Genomic DNA, 18,353 nt, shown 5'->3' on the forward strand with positions numbered 1-18,353 from the left:
TTGTTCGCTATCTCCACATATTAATATCAGTATTACCAAGAAACTTTTTCTCCTTGTTGAACGTGTGTTATTGAACTTCCTTCGTGATTTATAATCAAACAATTCACACTTATAGACTGTGATTGATGAAGTTTAACCAAACCAGTTTTAAGCAGTGTCAAACTCATTCCAAATTCTTGATTAAACTGTCGTTTTGTAGCAAAAAAACAGCATAAAGATACAAGAAAGCACCACAGGCTATAAGGCATGTCAGCGCTTCTCTCTGCCATATTTAATGTATGCGTGTTTAAAATCAATGCAACATAAATAAATGTGATATTTTATTCTCATTCTCTGATGTTGCTAGATTTTTTGTTAAAAAAAAAAGAAACAGAAAAGTGCATTGTTTACAAAAACTGATAAGATAATTTATGTTGCAATCTGTTTGCAGCTTTACTCTCTGAAAACGAATGCATTTTGTAAATATCTCATTCCTAGGGATTCTTTTCAGCACACATATCGTAATGAAAAAGAATTTCTGAGGACGGAATATAATTTTCCTTGAGGAACCTTTTTAAGATTTTGTTAACAATGTCTATAGGAGCAGATTGAACATAGATAGATAGATATGCATATTTTACATGACTAGCCTCACTAAATCGAGGGATATACCCTGTCTATTATACATAAAGTATTTTGCTTATAAACATAGGGACCTGTTCTTGCTCAGCAAATTACCATATTGATTATCAAATAATCATCATTATATAAGTGTAATGCAACTTAGTCTTTTAATTTTTGAGATACTATATAGATACTATTTATATTTATGGCGCTGCAGCTGAGTGGTTAAATGGTGCCGCAGATTAGTGGTTAATTTACTATTTTAAATCAAAAACTAAAATGACCTGGCTGCAAAATTACATTCTTTGATATTGAATCTTACAATATTCCATATCCTGCACATGCGCAATAAATTACAAATTTAATTAAAACACATATACATAGTTGTTCAGCATTTTTGTTTTTCTTTTAGTAATATTTTAACCTCCTTATTGGAGGTTTGCATCAGACTATACGAAAAGTTGTCGTTACTAAAGGTTATCATTAGCTACATTGACATTGACCTAAACTTGCCGTGGCTACACAGCTGCAGGGTTTATCCCATTGACAAAGCATTGGTTAGGATTTATAAGGGTTTGCAGCTACCCAGGCCACATCCACACAGCCCTGCAGCCACGCAATCATACAGCCACAAAGCCACTCAATAATTATTAACAGAAAAAAAAACAGTGTGTTAATGCTAAAGTTGCTCCAGCGATTCGATGGGTTAGATGAATAAGACGACACACTTAGTGGGCCGTTGGACGTTGCAGGGAGTTGTCTGGTAGAGCACGGATCCTAATTAATAATCGAAATGAGCATTAATAATACTCTCTAGGAGAGGAGACTCAAGACATTACTATCCAGAAAATAATAGACAGAATATCTCTCAATATTTGTTAGGCTAGCCATATAGAATATGCACATCCAATCAAATCTTATCTCTATACTATTGCTATCTGAGCCAGATTTAAAAAGATATTGTTCAGATTTTCCATTTTATTCCACAAGGCAAGACCATTTGTTTACGTTTCATGCGCCATTTTTGTATCTAAGCGTACAGGCATGACATTTACTCATGCAGTGCGAAAATTTATTTCCTGCTTGCATTTTAAAAATCGCCATATAAGAGATTATAAAAATAAATAGAATGGAATTTAAAATTCTGTTGAAAAGTGATTTTTAGAAATGCTTACGCTAAGGACAAACATCTGAGGGAATCTGCACACAAAAACTAATCAAATTTTAAGAGGGTGCAAGGGTCCGTAAAATGGAATGGACGGGGAACTCCATGGGATTTTCCCTTTTAGCTTTGTGGAAACCCCCAAATGAGATTAAATGTGACGTCTGTATTAATTGCTTTGCTAATGACACATTTAAGAATCGTGACTGTGGTGATGATGACGATAAGTCTTTTTAGATTGAACAACTGAAGGAATGTAGTCGACATTGTTGATAGGCGATAAAACTTACAAGGTAACTAACTAGAGTTTCCTAGTTTCACACGACGAACAAACGAAAGTGAAAGTGTACCTAGCTAACTAGCCAACTGACAAAATTGAATTTTATTATGTTTAATTCTTGTTATTTTGGGTGGTATAGCCAAGCTTATATAAAAGGATTTTGCTTATTTCATTGTTATAATGTCTGTCAATCCTGTAATTTTTTGATGAAATGGCAAGGAACTTCTAGTTGTGGTTTCTAAAGAATAAAGCAAGCAGTATATATATATTGGGTTAAACATAGGTAGATGAGGAGTAGAAAGAGGATTATTATTTTCACGCAGTTTACTACTTTTATCTGAGGCTGAAGTTAATATAAACTGTATATAAAGAAAAAAAATTCATATGAACTAACTCAGCAAATTTTAAAATACTAAAGTTTAGAAAAAAGAGGTAGGATCATTCTGTGTTGTACAAAAGAAATTAGCCTAACTGTACAATGATGTAAACAATGAATACAATGAATAAAGTGATGACCGGGTTGGCCTTAAATTTCATAGTAGTGAGTTAAACTTTGGACCCCAAATTTTGGCAAACACTTTTCGAGAGACTGATACTGTGACTTGGTACATTTTTCTGTTTTTTACGTATCAGTACTAAATCTAAAAGGCCCTGTCTCATGTCATGATACTGTAAATTTCTGAACCGGAATTGAAATAATTCAGAAATTTGTGCAACTAAGAGGTTGGAAAAAGGTCTGGTTTACCGAAAAACTACTGAAAATACAGGGTCCAAAGTTCAACTCACTCTGCTTTCATATAATTCACTATGAGTCCTGCATTTTGGAAAATGGTGTATATGGGAACATTTAGTGTAAATACTCATCAAAGCCATATTTCCTAAGGTTTTCAAACATATATTATCATGATAACATGTATTATCAATTTGATCAATACACAACCATGTAGAATTGGTTATATTTTATGATTTCAAAAACATACTAGCTATATAACTATATAATACAGGAGCGTAAAGCATTTATGATTTACTAGTAAGACATGACATGGAAAATTGTTTCTGTCATATTTGTTTATTTTTGGTGTTGACCAAGTATTTGTTCATTCTTGGTGTTGACCAAGTATTTGTCATTCTTGGTGTTTACCAAACACATATTTGTTCTTGATGCTGCACTGCAAAGTTAGGCATAAACTTTACCAGTAAATTTATATTTATTATTAGATATTTTGTATTATATATATAATTTATATAGTGCCATTTTGTTGCATTTTCTGGTCACACTTAGGCTATAGTTTGTTTTGGTCAGCCATTTTGCCACACCCCTTTTTGGGGCTGATCAAATTTTAGTTGTGGTTAGTGTGACCAGCCTCTTTTTGTTTTCTTTGTGTGCATGTTTCCAACCTGTTGCTTTTGTTTGTTTTTCTATGCTTATTGATTCTTTATATTAGTTAGTTTCTGTATAATTATTTTAACCATTGAAAACAAGTACGAGTTATTTTAAATTGTGTCGCTTACTTTTATCACCTATGTGGTAAAATAACAATTTCATTTTTTGGTGTGTAGCATGTCATTGTGGTGTCTTAAGAAACAAAAAAAACTATTCATAGTCACGTAATTTTAAGAGGGCAACACGAAATGTTGAAAATTTTGTCACGTTTTAAGAAAATTATCACCCCTCCCCCAACTTTTCATAAGCTTTGGAGACCCCGAAAACTAGGTTACCTAGGTTAAATTGCATAGCAGGGAAATTTTGATCAGCTTAGTATTTACTTATTAGCATGATCATTATTAAACAAGTGATTACGATTGAAACATCTGAAAAAGTCTGTTGAATCACGCGAGTCTAAATACCTAAATTAAAAAATAATACCATATATTTTTTTGTCAATTAAATCTTAATAAAGAACAAATTATTTGGAAAATATATATTGTTGTTTACTCAGATCATAGAGCTACACTGCAGGATGTATCCTAGCATTTATGAAAATGGATTTTAATTCTGTAGAAATTGGGAGCGTTAGGAACAGTGTTTAGTTAATGACAAATTTGTGTTAAATAGGATTAAAATATTATGTTGTGATAAAAAAACAAGCAGAAGAAGATGAGAAAAACATATATTTAATTTAAATTGATATATAGAAATTACATAGAAATAGGTTAACTGTTTGTGACGAAAACAAACAAAAAAAGAATTTAATACCATGTCTGTCTTTTGAACTGTATGTTTGCACAGATGTGTTTTATATCTCTAGTAAATGTTTTATAATGCTATTCAGAAGTTCAGGTTTAAAAGTTTTCTAACATTATAAAGTTCAGCAAATCTTTTGATTGCATTCTATCTTTTATGAATACGGGTGTTTAAAAACAGAAAATTTTCTTCTTATGAGCGAATCTGCAGACAGTGAGAACACTTGCTTAATTTGTGTGGATATCACACAAATTAAGCAAGTGTTCTAATATTTTAATCTAATATTTTCACTTTGCAATCACTACTGTGTATACACAGTATTAGCTACTTATATCTATGTACCTACACTTCTTGTTTTAGAAAATTAACGATAAAACATGTCTAACTTAAACAACACGTCTCTGATAAACAACACAACGAAAGGAACAGTAGAAGCTGTAACAGAACTGTGGCTGGTGTATGGTATAGACTATGTGATTGTAACACTCGCCATTTTATTTCACATGCTTGGTATTGCTTCGTTGTGGAAAACAAAAACAAGAGAGATTTCTAATCAGAGCATTCTATTAATGCATTTGAGTATGACGTCATTTCCAAGTATCATTCTTAATGCAATTGCTATATACCATAAAGCTCATCGGATGTATTTCCCTGAAGGGTTTATTGTGTGTTACAACATTTCACACATGGCGTACATACTAAGTTTAATCTATTTAGCATTTGATCGACTTTTGTTTGTTTTGTTGACACTCAAGTATCGCATCTACATAGTCCGACTTGTCATTATTGTTGCTTTGGTGATATTATGGTGTATCGCTCTTAGTTATGGTGTTATGATGGAATTTGGAAAGCTAGTTAATCATAGCTGGTATGTGCAGTATTCGTCGTACATTTATAACGGCTTTGTTATCGTGTTCACGACTGTCGCATATTTGTCGATTATATTCAAAGTTATAGTTTCGTCGAGACTCGTCGCATCGAGTACAGTGAATGCGAAAACAAAAATTCGTAAATATGCGGTACCATTTTGTATCGTCATGACATTTTTTTTGTTTGTTTTTCTGCCGAGTTTGATAGCGAACGAAGTTTTACCAATGATAACAAAGTATTACAGAAGAACATTTCTGATTGGTCTAATTGGACTCAATGTTTTGAATAATGTTTTCGATCCCATTATTTACATCTTCCTGCAGCCAAAAATACGAAAGAAATTGCGCAGGTATATATCTCACGTATGTACCCACACAAAGAAAACACTTTCAGATACAGTGGTCTATAAAAGAAAGGCAAGGAAAGAGAAAGCTTCCAATTGTACATTAGATGCATACAGCCACTCAAGTCTGGTTAATGTTAGATATGAACAGAAGTAAGACTTTTCATAGATTCGTTTTCTATGAAGTATGTAAACATTGACTCAAACTATATTGCGACTTTTATTTTCTTGGTATTTTTGGGTTAAATATGTTGACAAGAAAAAGATTTTTTAAAAAATGGGAAATTCTTATGTGTTTTAAAGAACTTTAAAAGTTATTTTATTTTTATATTTATGTTATTTTTATGTAAAAATTAATCTTTAAAAATTATTCTTTATTTTAACCTGTGGAAAGACCTTAATTAATGCTGGACAAATTATTGCTGCATTTATTTTTGCGATTCACTAAGAAAATATTTTAAATTTTGCGTGATTTGTATATATTTTTTAGCGGAATATATTTTTGCGAATCCAATATCAAAGAAATATTTCGCTATCGTATGTTTTGCCAGCATTCGGTTTTCCGGGCGTTATATTTGCGAGTTGGCTCCTGGAAAAGAAATTAGCAGGAATTATTTTTGTAAATATTAGCCACACTAGCAAAATTACGTCTCGAAAGATATAATCCAGCATTAATTCATTTGCAATTATTTATAGGAGATTGTTTGCTATTTTAAAAACATTTGACGGAATGGCCAGCCCTTGTAAATCTCTTAGAATTCACCTGGAATTTAAATCTTAATGTTTATTGTGTATGAAGGTTCGGGAAGTAAAATATTAAGTTATTTTCAGTAAGGTTGAGTAGACCGGAAGAGTCCAATAATTTTTACTAATTTTTACATGGCAAAAAATTATGTATCTTTATTTAAAGCTTGTATGTTCGATTAAACTTTTGACCTGGACGTTATAAATCTAACGATTCTAACTTTTTAATCTTTACCTTGAATCTCCTTGAATGAAATTCCATTAGAAATTCCGTAATTCTCACCCTCTTATAAACGCTTAGTGTATTTGCAATGTATTTATTGAGTGTTCCAGCTAATTAACCACTCAGGACAACTAGTACAGTTTCTAGAAATACAAGAAAAGAAATATTTTTGTGATTTGTTAGACTTAGCTACAAATGTATTATTTTATTTTATTAAAAGATGTTGTTTTTGTATAAAAATTCGCCATTTTTTTTTCAAATCATCTGTTTGCGTAGAAGCATCTCTAAATTTGACCTAAGGTAATTTTGATTCGCGTTTCTTCCTCCTTATTCTTGATCTATCTGATATACACAAAACATTGATTGAGTTCATTGATTAACATTTCTATCCCTTAGCTACTTTGCTATATACTGTAAAAATTCATCTATAGTAACTAAAAATTGCCAGCAAGTAGATGTACGCCAATCAACCATGACACACGTTTTTTGTTGTTTTATTTAATATCCTACCTAACAAAATATGTCTAGTTTTGTCTTTATATATTAATATATTGTGGTAGATCTGCATAGCGTCAAATTGATGTTGATGTTGTCCTTTTAAATATTTCTTCGTATGTATTGCTGTGACAGTCTCGTGAAAGTTTTGTATTCATTGATTTATCGAGAGTCAGAATCTATTTATAGCTTTATTCATTGATATCTTTTTTTTGACCTCACAATGCCCCTTATCCCGTAACGTTGCTTATCTTCCGCAATACACAAGTCAGTGATTCTATATGGATGGCATGTACCAGGTACTAGTTAATTACACAGACTATAGAAATTTGCTTTACACAAGGAGTAGTGACAAAGAAGAGTTTTAAACAACCCATAAGCGGCGGTGGTTGTATCGATTCCAAAGTGTGCTCCAGACCTAGGAGAATAGAATCCAGATTAAACTTATCCTAACCTCTATTAGTGTGTGGTCCATGTTACTTAAAACATGCTTTGTTGATTCTGAGTTTCCTTAATGTTTTGATAACGCATTAAGATTTTTTGTTTCACAGATGCAGTTTTCCTAATTGTCTATATTTATTTTATACTTATTTTTGTTGGTAAAAATTTCAAACTGAATGAAAATTTTCAAAAGTTGATCTTTTTGTCTCTGTAAAGTTTGCCAATGATATCCTTCTTTATGTGTATCTTGACCACTGCTGCGCCGAGTCCCATTGGAAAAGTAGATTTATGTATTTTAACGACACCACTTCCAATAAACGTTGATATATATTTTTAGAATAATTTTTATGTCAAAGAATTGTCTTCGTTTCAATTGTAAATTTCAAATTCATATAGAATGATTTTATTAAAATAAATAAAACATTAGGAGAGTGTTTCTCCCTTCTGCGTTACTTACATTTTTTGTAAAATTTAATTTTATAGGAGTAACGACGCCTCTATTAAAATTATTCATGAAACATCCAGCCAATGTAATTTAAACTGGACGTCCAATGGATATTTCAGCTATACATAAATAATATGAATAAAAATCGTTCACATATGAACTCGCTTATCTCATCAATAGAATTCTGGTAATTAAAGATCCAACATCATAACTAACACGTCATCCATCTTCAAGTTGTAGTATCGGTCGGTTTTGTGTCAATGTCAACCAAAATCGTTTAAAGTAAAATTTTTCAAGCCCGATATCATTCTTTTCTTTGGTTGATGTAAAGGGTCCTTGATGTACCTTGACATTTTTTATTCAATGTAATGATTTGATAAAGTCATCTCGATGGTTTGTTCTCTATCTTCGCTACATATAATTAGTATTATTGCAAAACTAAGCTGTAACCTTGGCATATTTTGGAACAGTCCTCTCTTTTAAAACAATTGCTATTCTCTTCTACAAAACATTTTTTTTCATTTTCTCAATGATATATTTCTGGGTTTTTTTATTTCAACGAACTAAATTCTGCACTCTCTTCATAACTCTTATGAACTATTCGATATAACGAATTCTCGGTTTTACAACATGGTTTTTTATCAAAGTTTTACTGTTGTCCTTGAGTATGCCATTGTCAACCCAGTTGAAATATCAAACTTGACTTGCAGCTCAATTTTGAAAGTTATATCGGGACACCATAACTTGAATAAATATACTGGTATTCAGCACCAGTATTTTAAAGAGGTGTATTTACAGACTAAAACAGGAATTTGTTGAAAAAACTTTGAAATAGTTTTGAATCGACTGTAGCTGTCGAAACGTAGCCTATGCACTAGGAGCCCCCTTCGCAGGACCCTCGAATAATAATAATAATAATAATAATAATAATAATAATAATAAGAATAAGAATATGCTTTTTCATTTTCGGATAGATTTGCATCACTTTTCGGATAGATTTGCATCGTTCGGATAGACTTGCATCGGTACCGGATAGATTTGCATCGCTATCGGATAGATTTGCATCGCTATCGGATAGATTTGCATCGCTATCGGATAGATTTGCATCATTTCCGGCTGCCGTGTAATTTTTTACATTTCTAAAATGGCACCTTGAGGCGGACGACGAGCAAGAGCAGCTATATAAACTGCTACTGCTTATTTATTTTGGTAAGTAGTACACGAAGGTCATTAGTTGATGTGGACTTTTATATTATTTAGCTAAGCCATACATATATTTGTTTCTGTTCACTGTCAAGTCTTTTCACCTAGCTAGCTAGAGCTAGCTCATATATGTATTTCTTTAATCTCGTGGCTACCCACAAGTTTCTTTATCTCGTTGGTAAATGGAAGCAATTTATATTTATGTTATGTTATCCAGCTAGCTGAGCTGTGCCTCTGGCTTTCAGCTCTAGCTGCTGGATGAGTTTTGCTAGGAATTGGAAGTGGGTAGGCTGAATGCTTTGAGAAATATATAGCTAGCTAGCTAGCTAGCTAGCAATATGGCTAGTAAATGATACTTCAATACTAACTAGAGCTAGCTATAGAGTTATTCTGTGGCAATATAATGATGACTGAAACATTGTTATCTGTGTATAGATTACTTTAAGCCTGCATACATTTTGTTTAGCATACAATTTTTCATAAAATGTGCTTAATCAGTGTAACTATAGACTTATTCTTTCATGTTACCAGTAGAAATCATCATAAGTGGGTCAGGTGTACACAATTTACAGTACCGCTTAAATGTATTCTTACGTGTACGCAAAGTTTACAACCTTGCATAACAACCTCAAATCTACATAATAGAACTTCGCATAGAACCTTCACATATCTTTTGTTTACATTTCAACTTAAGGATACTGTGAGGGTATAAATATAATTTTTTTACAAAAAATCTCACTGTGTGAATCTCACTTTGAACATTCTACAAGTTCTAACGATCACGGTGTGGATATTATCTAAACAAGCTAAATTATTCAGCATACTTTTTAAACTTTTTTCGTAGATTTAATGTTGCAAGAAAACCTTTTCCTTGATCAGTTTTCTTCTAGCGTGTTCTAGAGTCATTTTTTTTTATTCTCTTTAATTTTAATTTGTTTTGAAAGTTTGTTTGTTTTTTTATACCAACTGACATTCAGCACAACAGATTTTTCTTTTAACAGGGTATATATATATATATCTATTGTAGCAAAGGTCAGGTTGCAAAAACTCTTTTACGAGGAATTTTAGATGTTTGTTTTTCACGATGTATACATGACGTAAAATGTCAAAAACTCCCCTCCACTTTGCACACGAGCTCATCGATTCCTGCTGCAAATGACTTTGTCACATTTTATGTATATTTTGATTATTTAAAGAAAAAGTGAGGTTAAAACACAAAAGAGTGAGCAAAAATTCATTTTTTTCACATTTTTAAAACGGAAAAAACAAACGACACGCTTTTTCGAAAAAATGTGACAAAGTATTGTTGCTATGGTAATGCTATAGTGATTGATTAATATGACGCAGAAAAAAAATAAAACGGACGGGGAAAAAATTCAAATTTTATATTTATATATCCTATAGACAATTTAATTTGCTTTTATATTCAATAAATAATTTTGAAGAAAAAGATAATTTTTGAGAAATAATGAATATACTGAATATGTGTCTATACCCTTATAGTATCCTTAATTGTTTTCTATTGTTATCATCATGCGTGAACCATAACAATAAGACATGATGAAGCCTTTTGTTCTTGTAACATTCAAGCTAAAAAGCGCTAACGATCACATAAGCTATTGAAGTTTTTTATAATAAACGGACAATAATTTTTTACCACGATTTAGTTTCAATTGCTATATTTTATATATAACACAATACAGCGATCTTAAGCTATACTTTCTTTGTGTACCGAAAGATTACGGCATATCTCTATTTTCTATTTCTTGGTTGTAAAAGCCAATAAAGTCTAAAAAGGTATGGTTTTTTGTTTATAATTATCTGGAGTAATATTAATCCACTGTTAATTTTTGTTTTTGGCGGGTAACTATTATTTCACAGAGCAGAGACTGCTTTGGTAATCTAGGCTTCTAAAGGAAAGCTGATAAAATTGAAAGAAAAAAAGCAGTAGCTATATATTTCCTTTCTCAATCAGTTAAATTTGTTTTTCAACCTTCAGAAGACACAAGATAGATGGTATTACGATTCATAATTAAAGCATTTACTTTTGTAAATGGAAGACTTCTCCGAAATATTGTGACGTTTATATATTTACCATGAAACACTTTATAGTGACCTCAGCCTGTTATAATCTTAATAATATTTTGGATTAATCCAATTAATTATACGATATACTGAGTCAATTGTGATATTATTATTCTTTTAGATTAATAGGATAGAATTGCATCACTCAGTATTTGTTCTTCTAGATGTGTGATACGATATACTGAGCGAGTTTTGATCTTGTTAATATTTTGGATTGATAGGATAGAATTGCATCACTCAGTATTTGTTCAGATAGATATGTGACACCAAATACTGAGTGAGTTGTGATCTTATTATTATTATGGATTGAAAGGATAGAATTGCATCACTCAGTATTTGTTCTTATAGATATGTGACACCAAATACTGAGTGAGTTGTGATCTTATTATTATTTTGGATTGATAGGATAGAATTGCATCACTCAGTATTTGTTCATATAGATATGTGACACCAAATACTGAGTGAGTTGTGATCTTATTATTATTATGGATTAAAAGGATAGAATTGCATCACTCAGTATCTGTTCATTTAGATATGTGACACCAAATACTGAGTGAGTTGTGATCTTATTATTATTTTGGATTGATAGGATAGAATTACATCACTCAGTATTTGTTCATATGTGACACCAAATACTGAGTAAGTTGTGATCTTATTATTATTATGGATTAAAAGGATAGAATTGCATCACTCAGTATCTGTTCATTTAGATATGTGACACCAAATACTGAGTGAGTTGTGATCTTATTATTATTTTGGATTGATAGGATAGAATTGCATCACTCAGTATTTGTTCATTAAGATGTGTGACAACAAATACTGAGTGAGTTGTGATCTTATTATTATTATGGATTGATAGGATAGAATTGCATCACTCAGTATTTGTTCATTAAGATGTGTGACAACAAATACTGAGTGAGTTGTGATCTTATTATTATTTTGGATTGATAGGATAGAATTGCATCACTCAGTATTTGTTCATTTAGATGTGTGATGGATTATGGATTGATAGGATAGAATTGCATCACTCAGTATTTGTTCATTTAGATATGTGACACAAAATACTGAGTGAGTTGTGATCTTATTATTATTTTGGATTGATAGGATAGAATTGCATCACTCATTATTTGTTCATTTAGATATGTGACACAAAATACTGAGTGAGTTGTGATCTTATTATTATTTTGCTTATTGAAATTTCTGTTTTTGTCAAACGAATTTTTTCTGGAGAAAGGACAGAGAACTTCTGGAAGCTCCTTTATTTTTTTGGAAATAAGTGGCCACTCTGGAGTAACTTAAATACGAGAAGATCAAATAGAATGTAAATTATTAAATGTAGGTTTAGAACTTTTACGTTTTATTATCCATATTTTGCAGGTCTGCTTATGCATTTTTTTTCTTCATTTTTTAGTGTACCCTTCAAATGTTTTAACCGTTCATATGGAAATTGGTAGAACCGTTGGAAATTGTTAAAAATATGTCGCCATTGTTACGTCAGCGTGCAGCAAGATTAATTATACTTGAAAAGAATGGCGTCAAATACTATGACATATTGAAAACTGTTTTCAATAAACGAAGAAAGTGTCCAAATTGTTACATATTTTTTCCATAAAAGCCTTCTTGCTTGTCAACTACAGTGTCCGACCAACAATACGTACGAAAACTCATTTGCAATCCTGTTTTTATGCAGCTACTTGTATTATAGGACGACAGATTTATGTAAATTGACAGGTAGACCTAATTGCAACGCACGACATGGTCTACAGACGGTATCCTACATTGGAGCAAATTTGTGGGATGTGCTTCCGGTATAAAGGAAGCTGAAAGTCTGAACTCATTTTCTTCACAGCCTGAAGTCTTATTATTTTTATTAGATCTATTTATTTTTATATCGTCAATTTAGCCAAGTGTAGTCGTACTCTTCTATCAAATCCTATACATGACTTCATACAAGAGGTGACATTTCCATTTGTATCCTTTTAATTGACGTTAAATAAATTTATGTCTGTTTACTCTGTTATACCTGGGATTCTGTGACACAACTCGGTTGGCACAATTTGCAAGCGTAAATCCAGATGCGACAACGTCAAATGTGCTGAGTCCTCAATGTATTCGTTTAGGAAGTTATAGAGAAAAAAATTGACGAGGATATTAATAGTTATTCCTTTCTAGGCAAAATATGAGGCTCAACGCCAAACCAAATAGCTGAATAACACGGCGCGTTTTCGACTTTTAATGTTTCTCAAGCGTCGCGTGTGTGGATTAAGCAAAACGAATTTTTTAAGGCTGAATCATCTTCCTGATGCGAATTTTCTAGGACGAGTATAAGGGCGAAATTCAAGGGAAACCATAAATGGCAAAAATTTTTGACTTGTGGTGCGACAAGGTGTGTGCGTCAGTAATATTTGAAGATGTCATGGCATAATTAGCGTAATATATTAACAGCCTCGATTCCATGCTGTTAGCCTTTTCGGAATTAGCGCAGCTATACTTAATCTTTTTCGTAAGTGGTGCAGGTTTGACTTTGCCTAACTTACTGTTCTTGGTAGTGAAGCATAAAAGAAGATCCCAAAAGGAGTTTTGAGAGATTTATTGCTTATCTCGACAGGTTTTCGTCTACATTTGGGCACCAGTATTAAATTCTAGACCTAGTATCCTGTTATAATTCGCGAATTTCCGAAATACCTTGGATTTGGCATGTTTGGAACTTATATAATTTTGCTATAAAACAAGACTTGAGAGGCTTAAATGAGATGCTGATATATAAGAATAAAAAAAAACATCCCAAGGTAAACTGTAATTCTCTAAAAAGAGTCTCTACATTTTAGCCTTTACATTTTAGCACTTTTTGTAGGCTTTGCTACCGAGAACGGTCTGTCATTGTCCTGCCTTGCTCCACTTCTGGGAAAATTAAATAAGGCCGTGCTATTCTTAAAACGCGTATTTCAGTTGAATGAAACCCGTATTTCAGTAGAAGTTATACAATAATTTCTATTTAATGGTAGCATAATATCGTAATGACCTCAATTCCAGGCTATTTCGGTGAGACATTTTAGAATCTATTAAATGCTAAAGTAACGTATTATCGCGACGATATCAATAAGGACTATTCCAGTAGACGCAAAGTATTAAATTCTTTCAGTAAAGTCTAATTAATAATTGAATTCTATCCTCGCAGTAATACTTAAAGGACGCTTTCAGAAGACATCGACCGATAATTCAAATATTTTTTTTGCTGCGGTCATAAAAAGACGTTTACGTTCACTCACTTTAAGACTTAAATAAACGGCTTGTTTTGGTTATCGTTACATGTTATGTCATCCTATGTTAGATTTTCTACGGGCTAAAGATTAGTCTCCTTACTAAAACCCGTACTCTGTCTGTCTGAACGTGAGTCGAAAGTCATGTCTGAGGCGATATATAGAGGATGCGCGAACCCGTGGATTGATTCACGGTTTACCGAATAAGTCTATTTAATAATAGCCTTATTTGTTTGTTTAAAATGGCTGTGCGCAGCTTCATTCCTGGTCCCCCGCAGAGTTGATTTTTCACGGAAGGGAGAACTTTTGCTTCGTATCCCTTACTTCGTGGTAACAACCAAACAAGGAGGCAAAAAAAACCGATGCTGGAAATATGTACGACCGGCAAATTGTCGTGCATTGTTGCATTTCTGACCCCGCAAAGTAATCTCATTAGTTCATGCTAAAATGCGAGACCTTAAAAAAATACCTATCCAGAGTTCGAGTTTTTGAAAACATTGACTTTGGAAGCTTTTTACTTTTTTTGTTACTTTCTGTGGAAAAATCCGGTACAAAGCTTTGTTTAAGTTTTTCAACCGGCTCCTGGGATAACAAGCTTCCCATTTTCACTATAAGAGAGCGAATTTCGCTCCCGCGTGTACTGGTTGAATTTTCCACAACGTGTGCTTTCTCTTGAAGAAGATATTCCCTTCTTTTCCAATAAAGTAGTCAGTTTATATTTATTACTTTCTTCCACGTCCTTGTTTTTTAATCCCTAGCTTGTTTAATCTCCATTTTGCAGGCGCGTTCTTGCACAGCATTAAACACAAGAGTTGTTTGTTTTGTTTTAGTTTTGGTTGCTTTGACAATGTTTTCAAAATCGAACGATTTGGAAACATTTGAATGTTCGAATTCTAGTTAAAAAGACTTATAGAGAAAAATTCTCCGATAGACTGACAAATTTGTTCTACCAACCGAGATGTTCGAGTTTTCGAGTACTCGAGTGATACTGATTATATTATTGCCCTGTTAACTCTATTCAGGCCAAGGGAACATTAAAACGGGTAACCTAATGCCCTGAAACCTCTGATAGCTATCTCTTTATCTCTTATACTAATACGGAGCTTTTGTCTGTCTGTCTGTGACTTTTACAAAGGCGATATTTTTTAATTTTGAATAAAAGGACGAAATGATGTTTTCAGAAAAGCAGGAAGCAGATGGTACGGCAAGCATACGGTATAACACGCCCGTTATTAATAGCACTATCTCAAAATGTTTCTAATTTTTTTATATATCAGTGCTTTCATTCATGGTACTGTGTAAATACTTCAGAAACATTACACATTTTGCTAATAACACCCATTTACCCCACAGTGCCCTAATATTACCCCTAGTTACGCTCCACATTTTTTTTCGAATTTTCCCCCGTTTTTGCTGTTTTTAAAGTATTTAATATTTTCCATTTTGTGCGTTCTTGTAAAAATTCATTTAGAATGAAAAAATTAGTGCTATGGGAGATTTTGCGTTTATAACACAAAATAAGCAGTAAGATAAAAACTATATCATGAATTTTTCCGTCCAAAATTGAGTGTACGTTTTTGAAGGACTGGTAGGTAGACTTTTGTTACTGAATTCAGTCTAGATTTTCTTACAATTTTTTCTTGACTAAAGAATTTACTCACGCGCTAATGGTGTGATATGTTTTTGCGTGATAGATATACTGATACATTAGTATTAAACACTTAATAAAATATTTACGCCAACTTTGAAAAACCTCGCTTGTTTGTCGATTTTTTATGTATTCTTTTTAGGCTTGCAACTTGTTCAGCAAATACAAAAATATGACTTCTTCCAGAACGAGGGTACGTGTCTTTTTGTTACTTACCGTAGATGTTCGAAAAAGCGACCCCTCCCTAAAAACGAAAATTTTAAATAAGCGCCCCTACTCGAATAGGCGCCCCCAGGCGGTTATTCGAGTATGAAATTAGGAACAAAAAAGGGCGCTTATTTTAAATTTTTATTAATTTATAAAACAGAAAATAGCATTTATAAGTACACAGCTCTCTTTTTATCTCTATTTGATAGTCAAAATTCATCTCAAAATGGTTACGTTTTTCCTTTTTCTTTGAGTTTATTGCTTTGAATGATTTCTTTGTTTTCTGTCATAACACTGTACATGGCTGGCACAACAAGTCCAACCCCCCTATTTCTCTTTCTTTGGCCACACCAAGAAATTGGACATTCTAAAGTGATAATTGGAATGTGTCCGAAAAGTCCCCCTTCGGTGTTACAAATTCTGATATAGAAGAGGCTGGAAAAGAGATATTTGTTTTAGCAAAAACATTTAAACAATAAAATTTCAATTTTTTAAATAAGCGCCCCCTTATTCGAATAACCGATACTTTCGAATAAGCGCCCTTAAAACCTTAAAAAATCATTTACGCTATTTTAACCTTGTGTTTTTTAAGGCAAACATTTTAATTGTTGTATATTTTTTTTTGTTCTTGAGTGAGAAATTATGCAATTAGACCATGGAGGGATACACTGTTTTTAGACGGAAGTGGATTTGTCCATTATCAAATCGATTCTCTCATAGGTATGATTGAATAATGAAATACTTCTTATTAAATTAAAGTCAGGCGTCATTTACAAATATAAGTGCAGTGTCTGCACCGCCACTTATATAGGTGAGATGTCGCGTCATCGTAACAACTGGTATTTGCTAGAGATTAAAGAGATTTTGTTCATAATGCAGGATAGTCCCCAGTTGAATAACAACATTAGATCTACTCCATTGTATTTATACAATTAGTATTTAATCTGTAACTATGGTTACTGTTAAACTTGTATATACTTAGGAAAACTTTGTACTTCGTCGCAAATAATGTAGTTTTTTTGTTGTCAAATACTTCTTAGTTCAGCCAACTGCAAATTCCCTCCACTGCGATGCGATTCATATAAAGAATATTTTTTATATCATATGAAGTATTTATGTATTATACTGAATAGTTCTTTTTTCTCAATCGTTAGTGTACGTTAGCCCTAATTCATTTGGATTTTTTTATCAAACTATCTCCAGAGGAAACTAATGATAGGATAATAATGTGATGAAATTTAGTGAAATGATTAAAATTTATAGGAGCAACAAAAATGCGGAAAACGCTTATGTTACTTTATCTATGACGTCATCAAGATTCCGAAAAATAACGAGAATATATGTGTTCACTTAAGTCTTCGAGTTCTGAATCGAAATTTCAAGTTCTAGTTAAACACTCAACTGAGACGAACAAAAGTTATACGATTTTTTATTTTACAAGGATTCCCAAAGAAGTATATCAATAGTTCTAAACAATGGCTAATAAATCAAGGGCAGGAAGGCCTGGGAACTAATCAATTCACAGCATCTTGTTTAATAAGGTTTTAGTAAAACTCAGGTAGCTTACTTTATCAATCCATGGTAGCAAGAAAGGTAACATAGGACGGGGAATGTGCCACCCCCCTTCGTTGATAAAGGATTAAGTGAGTTACATAAATTATTTGCGTGATCTATTAAGTTAAATCCACGTAAAAAAATGAAAAAACTAGAGCCTAAAATGAAAATGAACGAAATCAAAAAAAAGAAATAAAAAATAGAGATCCTGTTAGTAATATTTAGTAAGGTAAGGGAGCGAAAAAATACTTTTTTTTATTAAACTAACCTACAGAAAAATAATATTTCGCATATATGATCCATGAAACACGCAAATGTTTCAAAAATCCGCAGTTTTTTCATCTCCGAGGGCACGACGGATTCCGCCTCTCCTGCTGGTTTATTCGTAATCACTTCTTTTTGCTAGGCTACAAGGTTATGATACCTCTGAGTTGTTATATTTATCTATTTACCACCTGCATACCACAATTTTAGGTGCCATACCTTTTAGAGCTTTAGATATTAGTTATTACTTGAACCCACCCCTTAAATTTCTATTAAATACTTATAAACTGGAACTGACAAGTCGCAACACAATTGTATTCCATTAAGGGGAATTATTCTTT

At 32.4% G+C, this 18,353-nt stretch overlaps 1 protein-coding gene and 2 long non-coding RNA genes across 3 annotated transcripts; all 3 read left to right on the forward strand.

Moving 5' to 3' along the window:
- Positions 1-1,851: 1,851 nt before the first annotated feature.
- On the forward strand, positions 1,852-7,099 carry LOC130614322 (P2Y purinoceptor 8-like). The gene is made up of 2 exons (XM_057435749.1): positions 1,852-2,058; positions 4,591-7,099. Exon 2 carries the CDS (start codon positions 4,608-4,610, stop codon positions 5,598-5,600), a length of 993 nt encoding a protein of 330 aa, XP_057291732.1. The 5' UTR covers positions 1,852-2,058; positions 4,591-4,607; the 3' UTR covers positions 5,601-7,099.
- A 1,634-nt stretch (positions 7,100-8,733) lies between these two features.
- On the forward strand, positions 8,734-13,091 carry LOC130614327 (uncharacterized). The gene is made up of 2 exons (XR_008975854.1): positions 8,734-9,000; positions 12,491-13,091. It is a non-coding gene; the product is annotated as an uncharacterized LOC130614327 (long non-coding RNA).
- Positions 13,092-16,125: 3,034 nt separating this feature from the next.
- Positions 16,126-17,601, forward strand: LOC130614328 (uncharacterized). Its single transcript, XR_008975855.1, has 2 exons — positions 16,126-16,180; positions 16,915-17,601. It is a non-coding gene; the product is annotated as an uncharacterized LOC130614328 (long non-coding RNA).
- The last annotated feature ends 752 nt before the right edge of the window (positions 17,602-18,353 follow it).

This window comes from Hydractinia symbiolongicarpus, chromosome 11, assembly GCF_029227915.1.
Source record: "Hydractinia symbiolongicarpus strain clone_291-10 chromosome 11, HSymV2.1, whole genome shotgun sequence".
In the NCBI taxonomy this organism is placed as follows: Eukaryota; Metazoa; Cnidaria; class Hydrozoa; order Anthoathecata; family Hydractiniidae; genus Hydractinia; species Hydractinia symbiolongicarpus.